Source organism: Mastigoproctus giganteus, chromosome 3, assembly GCF_048544385.1.
Source record: "Mastigoproctus giganteus isolate SK-2022 chromosome 3, ASM4854438v1, whole genome shotgun sequence".
NCBI classification, from domain to species: domain Eukaryota; kingdom Metazoa; phylum Arthropoda; class Arachnida; order Uropygi; family Thelyphonidae; genus Mastigoproctus; species Mastigoproctus giganteus.
This window is the reverse complement of record NC_143577.1, coordinates 92,757,387-92,776,328: the sequence shown is the minus strand read 5'-3', so window position 1 is coordinate 92,776,328 and position 18,942 is coordinate 92,757,387. Positions and strand designations below refer to the sequence as shown.

Below are 18,942 nucleotides of genomic sequence, written 5' to 3'. Positions count from 1 at the left end.
CAATGTGATTCAACTCCTTCCTTCTACTGTTAATATAAGAATAGAAGTGTTTGCTGTTTTTCTATCCATTCTTTGCCAGAGACTTCTCATACCCCCAGTAATAATAATAATAATAACTTGACTTAGCTTCCCTAACCTCCTTTGTGACTTGATTACAGGCTTCTGCATCATCTGATAATTCATATGCATCCCATGCACTTTTCTTCTCTGCCAAGAGTCTCAACAGTTCATCTGATATCCATTTGGGTCTAATTCTTGAATGGTATTTCTTTGTTGGTATGGAAAATCCTGAATACTTCCCATTTATAATTTTCTCTTGGTAACATCATCAGTTGGTCCTACTGCACACTATTTAAAAACTGTCTAAGACCTCTGTAGTCACTCTTACAAAATCAAAAGTCTTTCCCTTTATCCTTGACAGTAGTTATGTCTTTAATTAAATTCCACATTAGTATACTGTGATTGCTGCCACCTTGTGAGTTATTTACCTGAAAATTCTTAATGCATGAAAAATCACTGCTGATATTCAGATCAAGAGTATTGCTTCCTCTTATTGCCTCTTTAACATGCTCCTGTAGAAAACAGTCATCAAAAGAAATAAAAGTCTTGCTAGGTGTGAGTGATCAACCCACAAACTCCAGTCAACATCTGGAAAGTTAAAATCTCTGGTTAAAATTAAAAGAAAATGCATATCAATTGAGACAGCAGTGGTGTTTTTGGGCCAGAACACACTGCAATGACATTCTGGTACTTTTTTCTAAATGTTTGTTGTTTATTAAACTACACAATTATGGAATACAAACTTGGTTGTGATCTAATTTTTCTCCTGTTGACCAACAAACAAAAAGGGCAGTCACACAAGAATACATAATCAATCCTGTATGGGAATTTCTATGATTCTTCTGAACAGTATTTTTTATATTTTGGAGTTTGTTTTCGTTTTTTTCTTTTCTGATTTTTTTAATTTTTTGTCTTTGTTTTTTACTTTTGAAATTTTTATTTAATAATTATAAATAAATACTGAACAAATATTCTAATCTTTGACTTATTTATTTTTGCAAATGAAAAAAGTATAGGTAACTATTTATAGTTAATCGACTAGCGTTCCAGCACTATTTTTTTTTAGAAATACACCTTTGTTGTTAGACAGTTAGCATTAGATTTTACCTAGGGTCACTTTATTTCAAACATGGGGCAGAAATTGAACTATATCTAAATTACTTGGACAACTTGTTGCATCACTTAGAGGGAAAGATGGTAATTCTGTATTACCATTCTATTTCAATTCTAAAAATACCCTGTGGTTCAGCAGATTGACTGATGACAGGGGACGTTTACTTGATGAGGTGATACATTATCACAATTTGTTTGTGCATAATCAGTGGTCAGAACACAGTACCTTTTGGAGTGTGAACAGGGAATATAATATTAATATCACATTATCCACCATGCAGAGATCAGATCTCATTAATAATTGGCCGGTTGAGCCAGACTGATTATCCAGTGACCATCAGATAATTTGGTTTCAGGTTGGTAAGTGAACTATCTGTCAACCTGGTTATGTGCAAGGCCAGCTAAGGTGGTTTGCCATACAATCGATAAATTGGACTAGATTTGATGAGCCATTTGGTGATAAGACTAGTGAGATGACAGTGAAACAGTTGGATTCTTTGGTGGGATGCGATGCAGTATGATTTTTGCAGAATTGGTTAGTTGATGCCTCTACAATTTCTATGAGGTGCTGTCAGGATAAATGTGCCCCGGTAAAGTGGTGGACAGTGGAATTGGCACATCTATCTTAAGAAGCAAATGAGACAAGAAAGTTGTTCCAATGGAGTAAACGTTGGGGTAGAAATGAGAAAATTACTCTGAAGAATGACTACCAGCATTTGCATAGAAAATATACTCATATGATTGTGAAGGGAAAAATATAAAGCTTGGAAAGAACTAGTGAGATCCTGTGGTAATAATGACCCCTGAGTTATAGTTTATAAAATTTGCAATAACAAGTTGAGACACCCTGTTGGAGACGTAACCATTCACATCTCTAACAGGGTTCAACTATTAACGTGAATGTTCTATTCACATTAATAGTTGAACATGAAGATCTTGAGAAGACGAGTAGTAGTAGTTTCAAGCACAAGAATAGGTCACACCCATCTAACCCACCTACATTTGCTCATTGGAGATGATCCACCAGTGTCCACATTGTTCTACAAATCTGACTGTGAAACATTCTCATTGACTGCCCCTACTATAAACAAGACAGAACTGCAACTTTGCTGTCTCTGGATAATCTTTGTAAACCAATAACTGTAAATCTCATTGGTGACATGGCAAATATTTCTGAATTTTTTAACTTCCTCAGGCAAACTGGATTCTTTAATCATTTCTGATTTCAGATTTTTTTTTTTTACTTTATGAAAATTTCTCATTTCTTTATATAATAAATGAATAGGCACATTTTAGCCAAGGCTTATGTGCCATTAAACCCCCATAACAACAACAACAACATCAAGATCTTGAGAAGAAAGTGTGCAGCTTATTCTCGATTGTCTGTTACATAATTCTAACTTAAAGGTTGACACTGGACCAGAGGAATACCTGTAAATGGAGTTAAATAATTATTATGAAGGGGTGAGGGAGATGACGGTGACTTTCAAGTTGATGAGTTAAAAATGGCTATTTCCAAGATCACGCAACCAGTGTCCAGCAATGGACCTTGTTGAGGGCGAGGTTATCATGTGAAGTTTCAGGATGATTCCAAGTCATTTTCTCAGTATCTTCAATGCATTTATATGAGACAGGGTTTTTTTTTATTCCAATGGAAGAAGGTGTTGCTAAAACTTCTTTTAAAATTTCCACTGAAACTGAAGGACAGAGTGGAATCTTGTCACTTGATTGCCTATTCATAGATTGGGAAAAATATGTGAAAGATTCATGACAGTGCAAATAATGAATCATGTGCAAGGTACACTTTATCTGACATTTTATCTGACAATCAATACAGTTTCACTGCAGGCAGAGGTATGAAGCATTACAGTTGCTTGTCAATTGCATGCAAGGCGAAATATAATTTGTGCATTTTCATTGATTTTGTTTTGTGTTGACATAATCGATTGCAAAAGTGAGTTTATTTGTTATGTGATTATCAAAATGTACAAAGCAGTTATATTCTGTCATAAATGACTCTTTCACAAATAGAAATGTAACTGGCATCTTCTTCTGTGACAATTACAAGGATTGTTTTTTTTTTTTTTTATGAGAACCCCAAACACGAGAGGTATTAGAACCTATAGTACTTGGTACCATGTTTGGGTTGGAGGTTGAGAAGACGAAAGAAGGTATTTGTTGACATTAGACTTGAACTTCTGTAGACTGCAATTTTCAGGAAATACGTATGAAGGCAGGTTGTTCCAGAAAATGGCAGTTGAATGAATAAACAAGGAAGATGAAAAGTTGGTTCCGTGAGGTTGAAGTTGGACAGTAAATGGATGTTAGCTGGTGGCGGCATGTGTTCAGACTGCTTTTAAAGAGAGAGAGGGAATTATAGAAGCCAATTCAGAAGAACAGTGCCCAGAGAAGTATATGTAGAAAAGGCATGCAGCAGAAACAGTATGTTTATGAGACAGTGAGCGGAGAGACTCTGTTAGAGATGAGTCATTAATTAACCTAACTGCCAACTTCTGAATGGAATCTAGACGTGCGAGAGAGGTTTTGGGGGCACCACCCCAGATGTGGTAACAATATTCTATGGTAGGGTGGATTTGCACAGAGTGAACAGCTGTTTGGAAGAAAAGCGAAACACCAAGAGCGAAAGATAAAACCAAGTTGTTTAGATGCAGAGGAAGCAATATTTGTAATGTGCTTGTGCCAAGACAGATTAGAAGTCGGGGTAATCCGCAAAAGAGATATATCACCTTGCCTAGAAATCGGAGTGTCACCAAAGATAAGCATAGGAGCAGAAGAATCCTTTTTGCGAGATATAAGGCAAGACTGAGTTTTAGGAGGATTGAAATCAACTAAGTTGTCTTTGCCCCATTGGAGAATTACCTGGAGATCGGAATTTAAGGAATTGGTAGTGGATATTCGAGAAGTTGAAACTGATTGAGCAGGGCAAGGTTTCTCAAAATGGAAAGTGGAATGCAATGTGCTATCATCAGCAAAACTATGGATAGGATTTCTAGTCAATGTAAGAAGGTAATTAATATACAAGAGGAAAAGAGTGGGGGAAAGAACTAAACCTTGGGGGACACCAACATTAGTGGAGAAGTCAGAAGACACAGAGCCATCTACCATCACCCTCAGTCGATCAGAGAGAACACTGGATAACCAATTACAAAAAAGAGTTTGCAAACCATAAGATGGAAGCTTGTTTAGAAGGCCTTTATGCCAAACATGATTGAAAGCCTTTATGTCAAGAGCAGCAACTGCTTGTGTTTCACCAAACTTTTCCATCGAATTTGTCCATAAATGGGTAACATAAGTCAGAATATCACCAGTGGATCAACACAGATGGAATCCATACTGAGGATCATTAAACAGATGGAAGGCTTCTGGGTAATTTAAGATTCGGCAGTTAACTGAATTCTCCATTACTTTAGAAAGAGTAGAAGTAATTGCAATGAGATGATAATTGGATGAGAGGGATTTGTCACTCTTTTTAGGAACTGGCTGGATATGAACAAATTTCCAAAGCACAAGGAAAAACACCTTTGGAATAAGAAAGTGATAAAAAGTGGCAAAGAACAGGAGTAAGTTCAGGAACACAGGTTTTGAGAAAAAGTGGAGAAATACCATCAGGACCTGGAGCTTTCTTGCATCAAGATTCATCAAAATCCTTCTGACATCCTTTTGATGGAGGCATTGAATGGACCATGTTGGGAGGTGTTTTACCAAGATCATTAATACATGAGTTGGAAGAAAAATGGGATGCTAGCAGGTCAGCTTTATCCTTGGGGGAAGTGACAACAGAATCATCTGGTTTTGATAGAGATGGGCAAAAGTTGCGGCCAGTAACTTTGGCAAGAGACCAGAATGCTTGGCTACCATCAGGGCATGAAGCAAGTTTTCTACTCTTAGCCTGTTCAAATCTAGTTTGGACTGATTAATAATTGCTTTACAATTGTTGTGAGCTTTGGGGTAGGCAGAAAATGAAACTGAAGAATTGGAAACAAGCCAATTAGGATATGCAACATTCTTCTCTTGAACAGCCTTAGCACGTTTGTTGGAAAACTAAGGTTTCGATAAAGGATGAGATTTTAAAGTGGAGTGTGATATAAAGGATTCCATTCCTACAAGAATAATTTCAATGATACGATCTGAGCAAACATCGACATCAGAAATTCTGAAACAGTAATCTGACCAAAGAAAAGAAGAAAAGAAATCTTGCAGGTCATCCCATTTTGCATTCTTGTAATGCCAAACAATACAAGGTTGGGAATAGCCATGAGATAAAGGCTTCATTAGAGAAGAGACAATCACTAAGTTGTGATATACGGTGCCTAAAGGACCACTCACTTCGACCGTGTACTTAGAAGGGTTGTTTGTGAGAAAAAGATCAAGCATGTTGGCTGTCTGGTTAGGATTGTCTGGTATTCTTGTAGGTAAATGAACAATCTGTGTGAGGTCATTAGTAATTGCAAAAGCCTCAGCATCTCGACCAGCTGGGTCGGTGTGACTAGAAAACGGAAGCCAGCTGGAGTTGTGAACATTAAAATCACCAAGGAAAATTACCTCACTGTTAGGAAAGTTGGACTGGAGAAAGTCAAGTTGCAAAGAGAGGAAGTCAAAGAGCTCCAAGTGATTAGCGAGTTGGGAGAAAGGTAGTGACAACAGATGAATTTGACACAATGAGGTAGAGAGATTTTAAGCCAGAGAAGATCAAAGAGAGAAGATTCCAAATTGCCAAGTCTCTGACAGGGAATATCGGAATGGACATATGCAGAAGTATCACCGTTGAGGCTTGTTGTTTAGTTTTTAGGAGCATTAGCAGCTAAGGCCATATTGCTCCGGGATATGCGGTGGTCATTCCCTGACCTTTCTGCATCCTCCGTATTTGGTGGTGACGGGCTCGAACCCTGGTCTAATCAAGAAGCGTATGCTACGCACTGCTGCTCCTTCCCACCTGGCTATGGAGGCGCCTACCGTTGAGGCAAAAGGAATGATACAGTGAATAATTTGGGTAACTGAGTTGAGCAGTGGTTTAATCAACTGATAACTGAGATTCTGTCTGAAAAGTACATGGGATTTGGCAGACTGTAGGTGGAAATGGACATCATTGAGATTAGAACTGAAACCACGTATATTTGTGAAATGAAGTAGGAAGTGTTTGGGCGGTTTAGATCTTTTTGCGGGTAAGTTTGCTCTATTAGTTTGACATTAATGGTTATTCAGTAGTAAGAAAAGATGGGGGGACATGCTGCATGAAGTAATGAAATTTTTGGATATGGCATACACATGGTAAGAATATACCCAGATCCTTGACATAACCTGGCGTTGACAATGCCCCCTCCCTGCAAACACACTACTTGGACTCCCTCCAGTCACTATCTGGCAAAGTAGAGATAGCAAGATTATACAATAGCTGATCTGGAAGCCTCCTAGAGTTACCAATAGGTTCAGTCCAGTGTACTAACTAGCAGCCATCCTGAGTATATCGTTTTAGAGCTGTACCCTCGAAATTTAAGGAAGTTTGATCTCGCCATGGCATTCGTCATAACCTCAAAAGACATCAATCGTACAGCAAGATGGAAGAGATTGGGGAGGGTTGACCAGAACTTAGTTCTGGAGACTTAACATGGGTTCCACCACTTGAAGCTTCCAATAAACAAAGTGGTGGTATTGCACCGGCTGATGAGAGCCATCTACCAACTATTATTACCTGGTGACACAGAGGGATGGCATTCCTCCATGTGTGGGCGCCACACCTCATGGAGGAAGAGGGAGAGGATGGCAACCTCTCCTGCTGATGAGGTTGCCCTTGGGGATCTGTCTTTTGGCTACTTTTGTGGAACCTGGTGCTCAATGAGTAGTTGAAACAAAACTATAATCATGTCTCGATGGCAGCTTATGCCGATGACCTGGTTCTGTTAGTGGAAGGTGATTCACAAGCACAATTTGAAGAAATTCATTCAGACTTGATTCTGTCAGAACTACATGAATGGTGCAAATTACATAGACAGAGTGTCCACAATAAAAAGTAAAACTATGTTATTGAAAGGGCACCTATCAGTGACTAGGAATCCGGTGGTTTCTTTAGGTGGAGCTTATCTCAAGTATGTGAAAAAGATAAAATAATTAGGGATCCTAACCGACAGGCAGCTACACTTCTTTTTTCACATTACTTACATAGCAGATAAGATCTAGAATTTATTTGGAATGATTGCACTAGTAACAAAGAAGGACTGGGAAATAAAAGGAAGAACACTAAATTTGATCTATGACTGCATCTTCTTGCCAATGGTTAGTTATGGTGTGCAATGGTTTAACTGTGGTTAGACTGTGGGTTACAAAGACTGCAGAACTGTTTCGAACAATGCATTGCACATTGTGACCAGATGGCTGCCTCTAGACCTACATTTAGTCTTCAAGTCAATGTGTTGTTTTAACTTAAGGCGTGGAGTACCATACATGCATCTATCAAATGAAATTAATTGTGCTGGTGCATACAAAGAAGAGAAGAGAAGAGAAGAACTGTATCTGGGATCTTGTGGTTGGTGAATGGCAGAAGAAATGGAATGATAGTGCTAAGGGTTGCATTACAATTAAACATGTGTAAATATTAACAGTAAATCTTGGTCCAGATGGTTTTTAGTTCAAATTTTCATGCCACCTTGTTCTTGACAGGACATGATAATCTTTTTCAAAGTTACATATCGTAACTTTACAAAAAATGAATTAGGTATTTTGGACCATTCTGATTGCATCTTTGGAAAAAATGAAACTTGGTTGGACATATATCATATAATTGTTATGAGTACTCCATTCTTAGAGAGGAATTAATAGCAGGATGTGAACAAAGTCTGGTAGGAACAGAGGCAGATTTCAAATCCTTCCAAGAATTTGCCATCCAGTAGTTCAAAGATTGTTAATCATGTTACAAATGGAAGAGCAAGGAAATTAATTGTTGCATTGTGTAAAAGGTTCTTGTGGCTGACTGCAGCACAACCTGACCGAAGATTATTGGAACAGATTTCAATATTTCAACAGGGTAAGTGCAGAATGTGCAGTACCATTCTAATTATTGGTGGGATTATAGCTTATCCTGTGCAGGCAATGATGCCCAAATCATTTCAGAGTAAAGAAGAACCATCAGTTACAGCTATTTGCATTGCACTTATTGTTGTGCATTGCATAAATCTTCATACAGAGATGATCTACTAATGAACAACAGGTGGACTAACAACATGTACAACATTGAAAGGGCACCTATCAGTGACTAGGAACCCGGTGGTTTCTTTAGGTGGAGCTTATCTCCAGTATGTGAAAAAGATAAAATAATTAGGGATCCTAATTCACCTCTGTTAGTCCCAGATGAGGAACATCTATTGCAGCTCACTGTGCTGCACTAATCGAGCTGGGCAATCACATGTCATTATTAGTACAGTTTCTCTGGTGATTTTTTGCTACACTTTCTTGTTCTATGCATTACAAGTTTAGCAAATGCAGTTCCTCGTGCTGCATGACTTTAGGTGGTATATAAACAGCAGGTCCCCGTTATAACGCGGTTCGCTTTACGCTGATTCGCTATAACGCTGTTCTTATATTATAACCCCTATCTGATTATAACGCTGTCATAGATCATTATAACGGTCTTTTACAGATTGCATTTTTGGCATATTTAACGAAATCGTTTCATTTGATGAAGTCGATATCTTGAAAATGAATAGCAAAACGGCATTAAAACGTTTCCCACGCCGACTTGAGAAATTTTCCCACGCTCAGTGAAATTTTCTCGCACGCTAATTTAATTGCAGTACAGTCACTTGTTACGTAGTTCCGAGATCAACATTTTAAAAAATGATCAAGTATATTGCTTGTAATATTTGCGTTATATGCATTTATCTGAAGTCTAGTCATCACTCAGTACCGTATTAGACATCGTGCGAAACGAACAGTTTACATGAACATTGTATCATAATTAATGCAACCAATGCAGTTACATTTTCGAAGAGTTAATAATAATGGCCGATAAGAATGAAAAAGCAACGTCTGAGTGCAGTACGAAAACTATAAATGTAAGAAAAAGACTGAATTTGAAAATCAAATTAGACGTTTTGAAGCGAATCGATTCCGGTCAAAGACAAGCGAATGTGTGCCATAATTTAGGACTTGCAAGTTTAACTGTTACAACAATTATAAAAAAAATAAAGAATTAATTTTAGCAGCGGGAAAGATAGCTGTTCCACTGCAAGCAACTAGGGCTAGTCCGGCTATTAGGATTGAAATGGAAAGACTTTAACTAACTAATTTTATTGAAAATAATATCCAATGCAGAATTCAGTTAAGTTAAATATTATTAAAAAAGAGAGAGAGAGAGATTAGCCAATATGATGTTCTGAAGAAAACTCGCCTAAAAAAAAAAAAAAAAAAAAAAAAATGTGGAACCATTTAAAACTAGTAAGGGCTGGTTGAATAGATTTAAACTCCAGGGAGAAGCCGCAAGTGCAGAAGGAGCCGAAACTTTCAAAAAAAGAACTTGTTAAAATTATTGAAGGGGGATATTATGTGTTATACTTCTCAACAAGATTTTAACATAGATGAAGCAGGACTTTTGTGGAAACGAATTCCTAAAATAAGTTTCACATTGAAAGAAGAAAAAAACATGCCAGGTTTCAAAACGGCGAAGGATCGGTCGACTTTATTGTTGGGTGGTAACGCTGCGGAGGATTTAAAATTAATACCCATTTTATTTTATTTGGAAGAGGGCCAAAGTTCAACCTAAAATCGACACATTTTTCATGATTAAATTCATCAATTAAATTAAATCAATTTAGATCAATTAAATTCATGATTTTAATTGGAATTTTAAATTTAATTTTGATACGAAAATTAATTTTAATTTTGCTAAGTAGTTACCACATAATTATATACGTATGTAATGCAGAATATTTTATATGTACTAATATCTGAATATTAAATATTTTGACCGACATTTGTGCATCTTCTCACTACCATTTATTATTGATTAGGAAATATCCTATGGCACCGACCGCAACTCACAAATACATATGTTACCTTATGGGAATGCAGCGCTCGCTTAGCGCGGATTCACTTAGCGCTCTGTTTTTACAGAACGAATTATCAGCATTAAGCGAGGGTCACCTGTATAGTACTTTATATAGTACTAGAGATAAAAATAATATGTCAGATTTAATAGGCTATTAAAATTACCAGTAGTCATGATTATCCTTTAACTATGGGATCTGAATGTGTAATGGAATATACACATTACTATTGCTTTTTTTTCAGTCTTTATTATTATTATTACCCATTGCTTTTCTCAGAACATAAACATTTCAGATGGCTCAGTAGTAATGTGCAGTTTCTTGTGCTGTGGAAAACTCATTGTCTCTCAGACTATAAGTACATCAGATGATTTCAGTAAGATCGTGCAGTTCCTGTGTGTGACTTGTATTACACATTTCTTCTTGGATAGTTCTTGTGCGGATGGACTTTGGATATTGTTACGTATTTTTTAACGGATGTCATTTGCTGTACGATATTATGAATTGTATCTGTAATACTGTATGTATGGTATTGTAAATATATGTTGGGGTTGCCTGAATTTGGCAGGGACCACCTGGTACAATACTTAAATTAAAAATATTCATTAATTAATAGAAGGTTAAATTATACCTTTATTATAATAGACATAAATGAAGGATATAAATAGAACTTATCAAAACAAATACAACTTACATTTTTATTGTAACCACTTTCTGTACCTGATGCTTTAATTGCATCATTTGGAACATTACCATTATTGAGTCCTAAATCACCAACTGGTCTACAGTCTAGAAAAGATTTGCAGTGAATAAGTTCAATATTAGTCAACATTATACACTTTAAATATAGTTCTACAGATAAAAATAATATGATATGTCAGATTTAATAGGCTATTAAAATTACCAGTAGTCATGATTATCCTTTAACTATGGGATCTGAATGTGTAATGGAATATACACATTACTATTGCCTTTTTTTCAGTCTTTATTATTATTATTATTATTAGCCATACAGTGCAAGGAAGCCTGAGGTTTTTGCTGCACCAGCCAAAAAAAAAAAATTCTGAGTTACCCTGAGAGAAAACAAAAGTCAGAAATATAAGGGAATCACCAAGAAGGAGAAGAATGATGATATCCAGCTCAGGACCCTGGGTGTGCCAAGCCCATACTCACCAGATGTGAGAACCCGGGGGTCAATTCACCCTGCTGATAATCTTTTGAACATCGCATATTTTAATCATAAGTTCTGTTACTTATCACTTGTGTGTCTACGTATTTCTAAAGCTCTTCAAAGCAGGTTAGTTTTTGAAATAATATTGTGGTTTTTTTTTATTTTAATAAAATAAACTGTAGTTAATATATAGTTTGAATTCCCATAGTCATGAAGATTAGTTTATTTTTGTATTTAAATAAGTATTTGGAAAGCTACAGCTTAATATTCAGATAGCCTTTGTTATCAATATTTTGGTGGGAATTTCGTAACTTTCATTTCTTAAAAATTTGATTTCACTAGTGGTTAAAAGTTTTGTTAGCAGTATAATTTCTGTATTACTTTGTTAATTTAAATTCCATAGTATATTGTAAGTTTAAATTTGTAAAGTATTTGGAAAGTTACAGCTTAATATTCAGTGCACACGCGCATACGAAAATTAACATGCGCATGCACATACGAAAATGCATATGCGCACATACAAAAATCAATACAGTATACAAAAAATGCATGTGCAGATGAAAATCGACATGCGCGTACGAAAATAAACATGTGCACACGCATACGAAAATAGACATGCACATGCGCATATATATATTTCGTATGTGCACACGCATATATATTTTTGTATGCGCATGTGCATGTCTATTTTCATATGCGCGTGCACATATGTATTTATGTATGCGCACGCATGTGCATTTTCGTATGAGCACATATATATTTTCGTATATATTCTATATATATGTGCGAATATATATACGAAATATATAATTTCGTATATATGTGTGTGTGCACATATATATTTTCGTATGTGCATGCGCATATGCATTTTCGTATGCGCGTGCGCATACGAAACTAGGTGATTGCCTCCGGCTGTCTTGAACACGAGGTGGGAGCACTCACTATCGTCCAACACTGGAAAGGAAGGATTTCTCATTGCTGGGTCCAGCCAGAATTGTCAATAACTAACTGTCTATAGTACAACAACGGAAGTATCGATCGCGGATTTAATTTCCGTCGATCACAACGAAAATTTTAAATATACAGTCTTCCCTGATTTGTGCACCTTGTGCAATGAAATTTGTGAGATGGTAGATTCACGGCACATTTTGAAGGAAAAAAGCAGATCGCATCACATATTAAATTGGCCACTCCTGGTATATACGATGGCTTGCTGCATAGGAATGTAAGTAAATAAAGAGAATGATGCCAGGAACGGTGAAGTGTTTGTTATATGTTATATGTGATGCCTGAAATAATATAGATAGGCGATGTACTTCGACAGTTTGTATATTGGAGAATTGGGCAGCAAGAAACAATTGGTCTTCAAGGAATGCCTTGAAGACCAATTGTCTCCATTTCTATGGCCATAGAAATGGAGCTGGCAACCCATGGCGTGTAATTGCCAAAGTGTGGACTTCAAAATCTTCCCAGACTTGAACCAATCTTTAACTAATTTATTTATCTTGGATTCCAATTGCTCCAAGGCTTTAATGGCAGGGTTTTGCACCGGTTGATAATTTTAGGGTCGAGTAGAAGAGAGAGAGAGAGCCTTACTTAGATACTCAGGATAATCCATCACAACTGTAGGGCGTCCTTTGTCGGGGGATAGAATGACGATGCAATCAATTGTTGTTCCTGATAGAATTAAGGAAGGGCAGCATGTTGGCAATGGTTGAGATTAGGGGGCAGTGGGGCAGACACACTAAAGAATTGAAGCTGTCTTGAAGCGAATTTCATTCGCAGTATATTTGGGGAGATGGGCAGTTGGAAGTTGACGGGTCAAAGATGCCTGAAATAATGTAGCAAGTTGTGTGATTGGAGGTCTACATGGTAGAATAGCAAACTTCATACCGAAGGTGAGGAGTTTGGTCTGGTCATCAGATAGGTAATCACACACAGGAAGTGTGTGATAGGTCATCACACACAGGTAGATAGATCAGATGGGTCATCACACACAGGAAGTGCTTGCTGCTGAGGTTTAAGACAGTGAGAATTGTCTACAGTGGGATCCTTGAGGGTGTTGGAAGTGTGAACCTCTCGGATTAGGCCAATAAACTTATGCTGCTGGTGTGAGTGGTAAATATCAGATTCGTGAATAGCCTGGGAACAAAGTGTGAATCGGGTTTGAAAAGGTTAATGGAGAAACCAAACTTCTGAGTTCCTGGATAAAGTCTGGACTTGTTGTCAGTGGCTCTCTGTAGGTGTAATAGCCAATCCATACTCCCAAGGTTCAAAGGCCAAAGTTGAAACAGGCATGCTTCATATGGACATGGTTAAAGGTTAACTAACAGAAGCCTTTAGGTATAATGCGATGTGCGAAGCGGAGGTGTTGTTTGTTTAGAACTATCAAGATGAAGGTTTTCTGCAGTTCCACTGTAACACTACATATAAGGGCCATGACTCGAGAAAATGAAATTAAAGAGGCCTGTGGTACCGGGTTCAATATATGAGAAACAAATTCAGTGCAACCTGAAGAACAGTAACTGGGAACGGTAAATGTTTGTTATATTATTCAAAGGTTAATAAACCTTTGTTTCAAAAATGTTTTTCTGTTGAAAAATATTTTTGAAATTTATTTATAAAATACTTCATGTAAATAAATGTTTGAGAAGCAGTTGCAATCAAACTGTAATATATAGAAAATATTATCCACCAGGAATAACAATAGACCTTTTAGCTTTACAGTAATTTTAATGAATAAATTTTTTCATTATTAACCAAATTATTACTAGCAGAAATGCATTCCATTCAATATTTCTAAGTAATAATCATAATAATCACTTTATTGAACCAGATGGTTTTAAATAACATACATTACATTTCTAACAACTGTTATTAGTATTAAATTAATAATAAATTCTAATAAAGATGAAGCCAAATAGAGCAAGAAACAGATTGACATTTAAGATGCAATCATCTGGTAAATCATCCAGCACCAAATTCAGATTATAGCTGCAATTTAAAAAAAAGCAAGAATGATAAAGCCTGTCATATCACCAGCACAAAAAAAACTGACAACTTAAAAATAGAAAGTATGACTGAAATTTATGAATTTATATAGAAATGGCATTAATACTATAAAAGTTCATTAGAGCATTGCATCAACTCCACCAGTTATGGGGCACCTTGAAGAATGAAACAGCATAAAATCTTGAAAAAATAGAATCATACTTAGATTCATGACAACTAATAAACTTCACAATTATCTGTTCTGCCTACCCAAGATTCTGCCACCTGACGATTTTTGAACCTAATCCCTTAACAAGAGGGTGGCCACCAGCTGCGCCTTATTTTGGTAGCCCTTGTTTAGTGCGCACCTCATACACCTGGTAAGAACACTCGTGGTTACATGTCCAGAATCTCAACAAATAACGATCAATCAACTTCTGTATGCATTGACCTGCATGTGACATGTATTTCACAAAAGATATATTCCAAGGGCAAAAAAACAGAAAAACTCAACCTCAAGTGGTGGAGGAATATCTTGAAACCGAAGATACCAGAGACTGGCCAGCTCAATCAGCATCCAGTCGAACATGTGGGGTGCCCATGGGTGTCACATTGCATTCTGACACCCAACTCTTTGGTCACTTGGTGAGCTAAGGTCTGCACTGGTGGAAGAATGGGATTTTTTGCCACAAAATCTTATAGACACCTTTATTTTTAGCATGGTTTACCATCGTCAGCCCTGTTTAGCCATATTGATGACATGTGACCGTATTTTCGAGCATCTTGTATCGACTTCTGTAATGTGACCTTTTTGATAATTCTTACAACTGCTATAAATGTTCATTTTTCTTATCCGAAGTTTCTTGCTGTCTCCTCATTTCATTGTTATTCTATCCTCTATAGCATCGGCCTTAGAGGTTATCTCCCAGTTTTTATTAAAAACTTTTTAACCCACCGTTCCTTCCAAGTTCGTGTAGGAGCCACCCTATCTCGGCCTTTCAGCCAAGAAGAGGGAGTATCTCAAGGATCCGTCTTAAGTGTTACACTTTTTGCCATCAAAGTGAATTCCATCACAGAACAACTTCCTCCAACTGTGAATTGTCCCTGTATGTTGATGATTTTAGCATATCCTGTCAGTCTTGCAACATGAGGGTAATCGACAGACAACTGCAACATGCCATTGACCACCTGAACTCATGGGCAATGAATAATGGCTTTAGGTTCTCTCCGTAATAGACCGCTTGCATGCACCTTTTCCGCAAGTGTAATCTTCATCCTGAACTGAGACTAGGGCAAAATGCTGTTCCAGTAGTATCTGAGACTAGATTCTTGGGGCTCATATTTGACAGAAAGTTGATCTTTTTACAGCACATTTGTAAACTTTGAGCAAAATGCATGAGAGGCTTGAACATCCTACGTGCTATCTCATATCTCCTGGGGTGCTGACCGATGCACTTTATTATGCCTGTATCATGCACTCGTGTGATTTAAATTAGACTATGGGTCCCAGATATATTGTTGTTGTTATTTAGTTTTCAGGAGCATTAGCAACTAAGGCCATATTGCTCCGGGATATGCGGTGGTCATTCCCTGACCTTTCTGCATCCTCCGTATTTGGTGGTGACGGGCTCGAACCCCGGTCTAATCAAGAAGCGTGTGCTACGCACTGCTGCTCTTTCCCACCTGGCTACGGAGGCGCCTCCCCAGATATATTCATCTGCTAGACTCAGCATACGTCAATGGTTGGACCCCATCCACCACCAGGTGATTCATATTGCCACTGGAGCATTTCACACATCTCCAGTCCAAAGTATCTATGTCGAAGCATCTGAGCCATCACTATCGCTTCATAAGAAACAGTTGTCTTTACAGTATGCTTTCAAAATAAAATCCCTGCCAGGCCATCCCATGTGGCCATCCATTTTTGAGCCACAATGAGAAAATCACTATAACACCCACCAGATTTCCAACCGTCCCTTTGGTATTCATGTACAGGAACTAATCAGAGAGCTCAATATAACCATAGAGAATGTTGCCATATCCACAAGGCAACCAGCTTCACCATGGCATGCTCGAACACCAATGTGCAATTTCTCTATTAACAGTGGGGAAAGGTCACCACTTTGAACTCAGTATACCAAAAACTATACGCTGCCCACTGAGCTAAATACCCCAACTTCTTGCCTCTCTTCACTGATGGCTCAAAGTCGGAGTTATATGTCACGTCTGCCGCCATCTTCCCAAATAACACTATATCTGAGAAGATACCCGACGGCAGCACATACTCAGCAGAGTTGTATGCAATTGAATAAAAGCCCACATATTGCTTAAGTATATTACAGGCTTTGTCAGGGATGAAGTATAATTCTCATTCTTTCCTGACCCGAGTTCAGCAGATGTAATCACATCAGAGATACCCTTTAAAAAATAAATATAAATATTTATTTTTTAAAAGATATTTCTATTTTAATAAAATAAGCTAACCATAGATTTATTCTTTTTTTTTTTTTTTACTTAGATAGTATGAATCAGAGCTGTAATACTCAATACGTTCTACGTTGATAATAATATTTGTAAAATAATAAGAGGAGTTTACCTCAATACAGTATGGAGAACACTTCCGTATGATACCCTCCAGAAATTAAAATGGAAAAAACGAAAAAAATCGACAACTTACCGGTAACATTAGAGTAAAATATAAATAATTAAAAAACCAATTTAACACAATTCAAATCAATTTAAAACAATTAAAAATCAAAATAATGCAATTAAAAGAATCTAACAAAAATATTCAAAACGATTTTTCTTCCGTGCATGCGCGAAGACAAATAATCAGTATTTAAGTTTCAGGTTTAACCCGATTCGGTAATTTTCATTCCTGTGATCACGACATATGGTTGAAAAGCGTTGTCAGCTTCAGGAAGAAAAATCGTTTTGAATATTTTCGTTAGATTCTTTTAATTGTTAATTTGATTTTTAATTGTTTTAAATTGATTTGAATTGTGTTAAATTGGTTTTTTAATTATTTAATTATTTATATTTTACTCTAATGTACCGGTAAGTTGTTGATTTTTTAGTTTTTTCCGTTTTAATTTCTGGAGGGTATCATATGAAAGTGTTCTACGTACTATATTGAGGTAAACTCCTCTTATTATTTTACAAATTTTTTTTTACTATAAAACTCACACAGTTTTGAAGTAAACTTTATATTAAGTATTCTTTTATCACATTTGACTCTAAATATTTTATGAACAAAATGTGATAAAAAGTGCTTAATATAATTTATGTTATTGTCTGTGGTTTTAGATACATATTGCACTGTTGTATATTATGTCTCCAGAACTGTGTTCATGGATTTGCATGTTGTGCAGGCTGAAAAACTGAAATTATCTGCGAGGGAATCCCTCCTCCTTCCACTTGAGACTGGCTAACTACAGCATTGACTGAAGAGAACTTTAAAAATTCCTCCAGTCCCAGCTCTCAATCAAACTCAGACCTTTCCAAATGAGTGACAAGTCGAAAAATCACTATATTTTTGTGGAGGACTTAATATAACTGAACAGAATGTTTTACAATGCTGCTTAGATTGTCATGCAACTGACAATGAAATGCAAGAACCCCGTACCATAGCTAGCCTATTAAATGTGCACTATGTAATGCCATCAGCTGACTCTCTAGCCAATCACAGTAACCCATGCATTTCTTGTCTATCACACATGAATAACATGCATGAACAACATGAGTTCCTATTATGCATGAACAACATACCACATCTGGTTCAGCATCTTCACTCCAGCACAATATTTTTTTTGTTTAACTCGAGAAATAAATTCCATATATGTATTTTCTCTCTGATTAGTGATTATTTTATTAAAAACTCCTTTAGTATTAATAATCCTTTTTAAAATGTTCAAGCTCCTCATAGGTTTTTTAGAATTTCTGTTCCCTATCAGTTTTGTGACTTTCATAGAGTCTAGTGCTTACATTGGTGAGATCAGAACTAGTATTTTGGTTATCATCCTCCCTTTTTGCCCTGTTTGTTTCATAAGTATTCTTATTGCAGAAATTATCATCTGGTAAATATATTAAAGAAAAGCTGCCAAATTATTTGCAGAATGTTTAAGAAATCCTACCTAAATTTGGTTCAAATCCAATTTTACACTTGCAGGAAAACCCACCAGGAGTATTTTCACAATCAGTTGATGCAGAATCACATGTCAATGAAGAACATTCATCAATATCTGAAAAAAAAAAAAAAAGAGACAAAAATTACACATATTGCTTCTAAATACAAAATATAACCAATACAGTTGTTTTAATTTTGAAATTCAAACAATTATAGTAAAAAAGAAGTAGGGGAAAATCTAAATACAGCAAACCTGTATTTAGCTTTTCCTCCTATTAGACTGAATTAAATCACTAAATTAGACTAACAGAGGAAAGGATAGTTTAAATTTGAGAAAACTCTGAATCATAAAACACATTTATATGTTAATATTTTCACAGTTCATAAAAATTAGCATATTTATTCATAGTGATCAGCAATTAGCC

At 36.5% G+C, this 18,942-nt stretch overlaps 1 protein-coding gene across 1 annotated transcript in view; it reads right to left on the bottom strand.

Moving 5' to 3' along the window:
* The window catches only part of LOC150088154 (uncharacterized), a 611,850-nt gene that overhangs the window by 396,934 nt on the left and 195,974 nt on the right, over window positions 1–18,942 (bottom strand). Inside the window, exons 16-17 of the mRNA XM_090369355.1 lie at window positions 18,525–18,632; window positions 10,924–11,018 (exon numbers count right to left, since the gene is read on the bottom strand). Of these exons, the coding sequence (XP_090225481.1) occupies window positions 10,924–11,018; window positions 18,525–18,632 (203 nt within the window). The remainder of the gene's footprint in view (window positions 1–10,923; window positions 11,019–18,524; window positions 18,633–18,942) is intronic.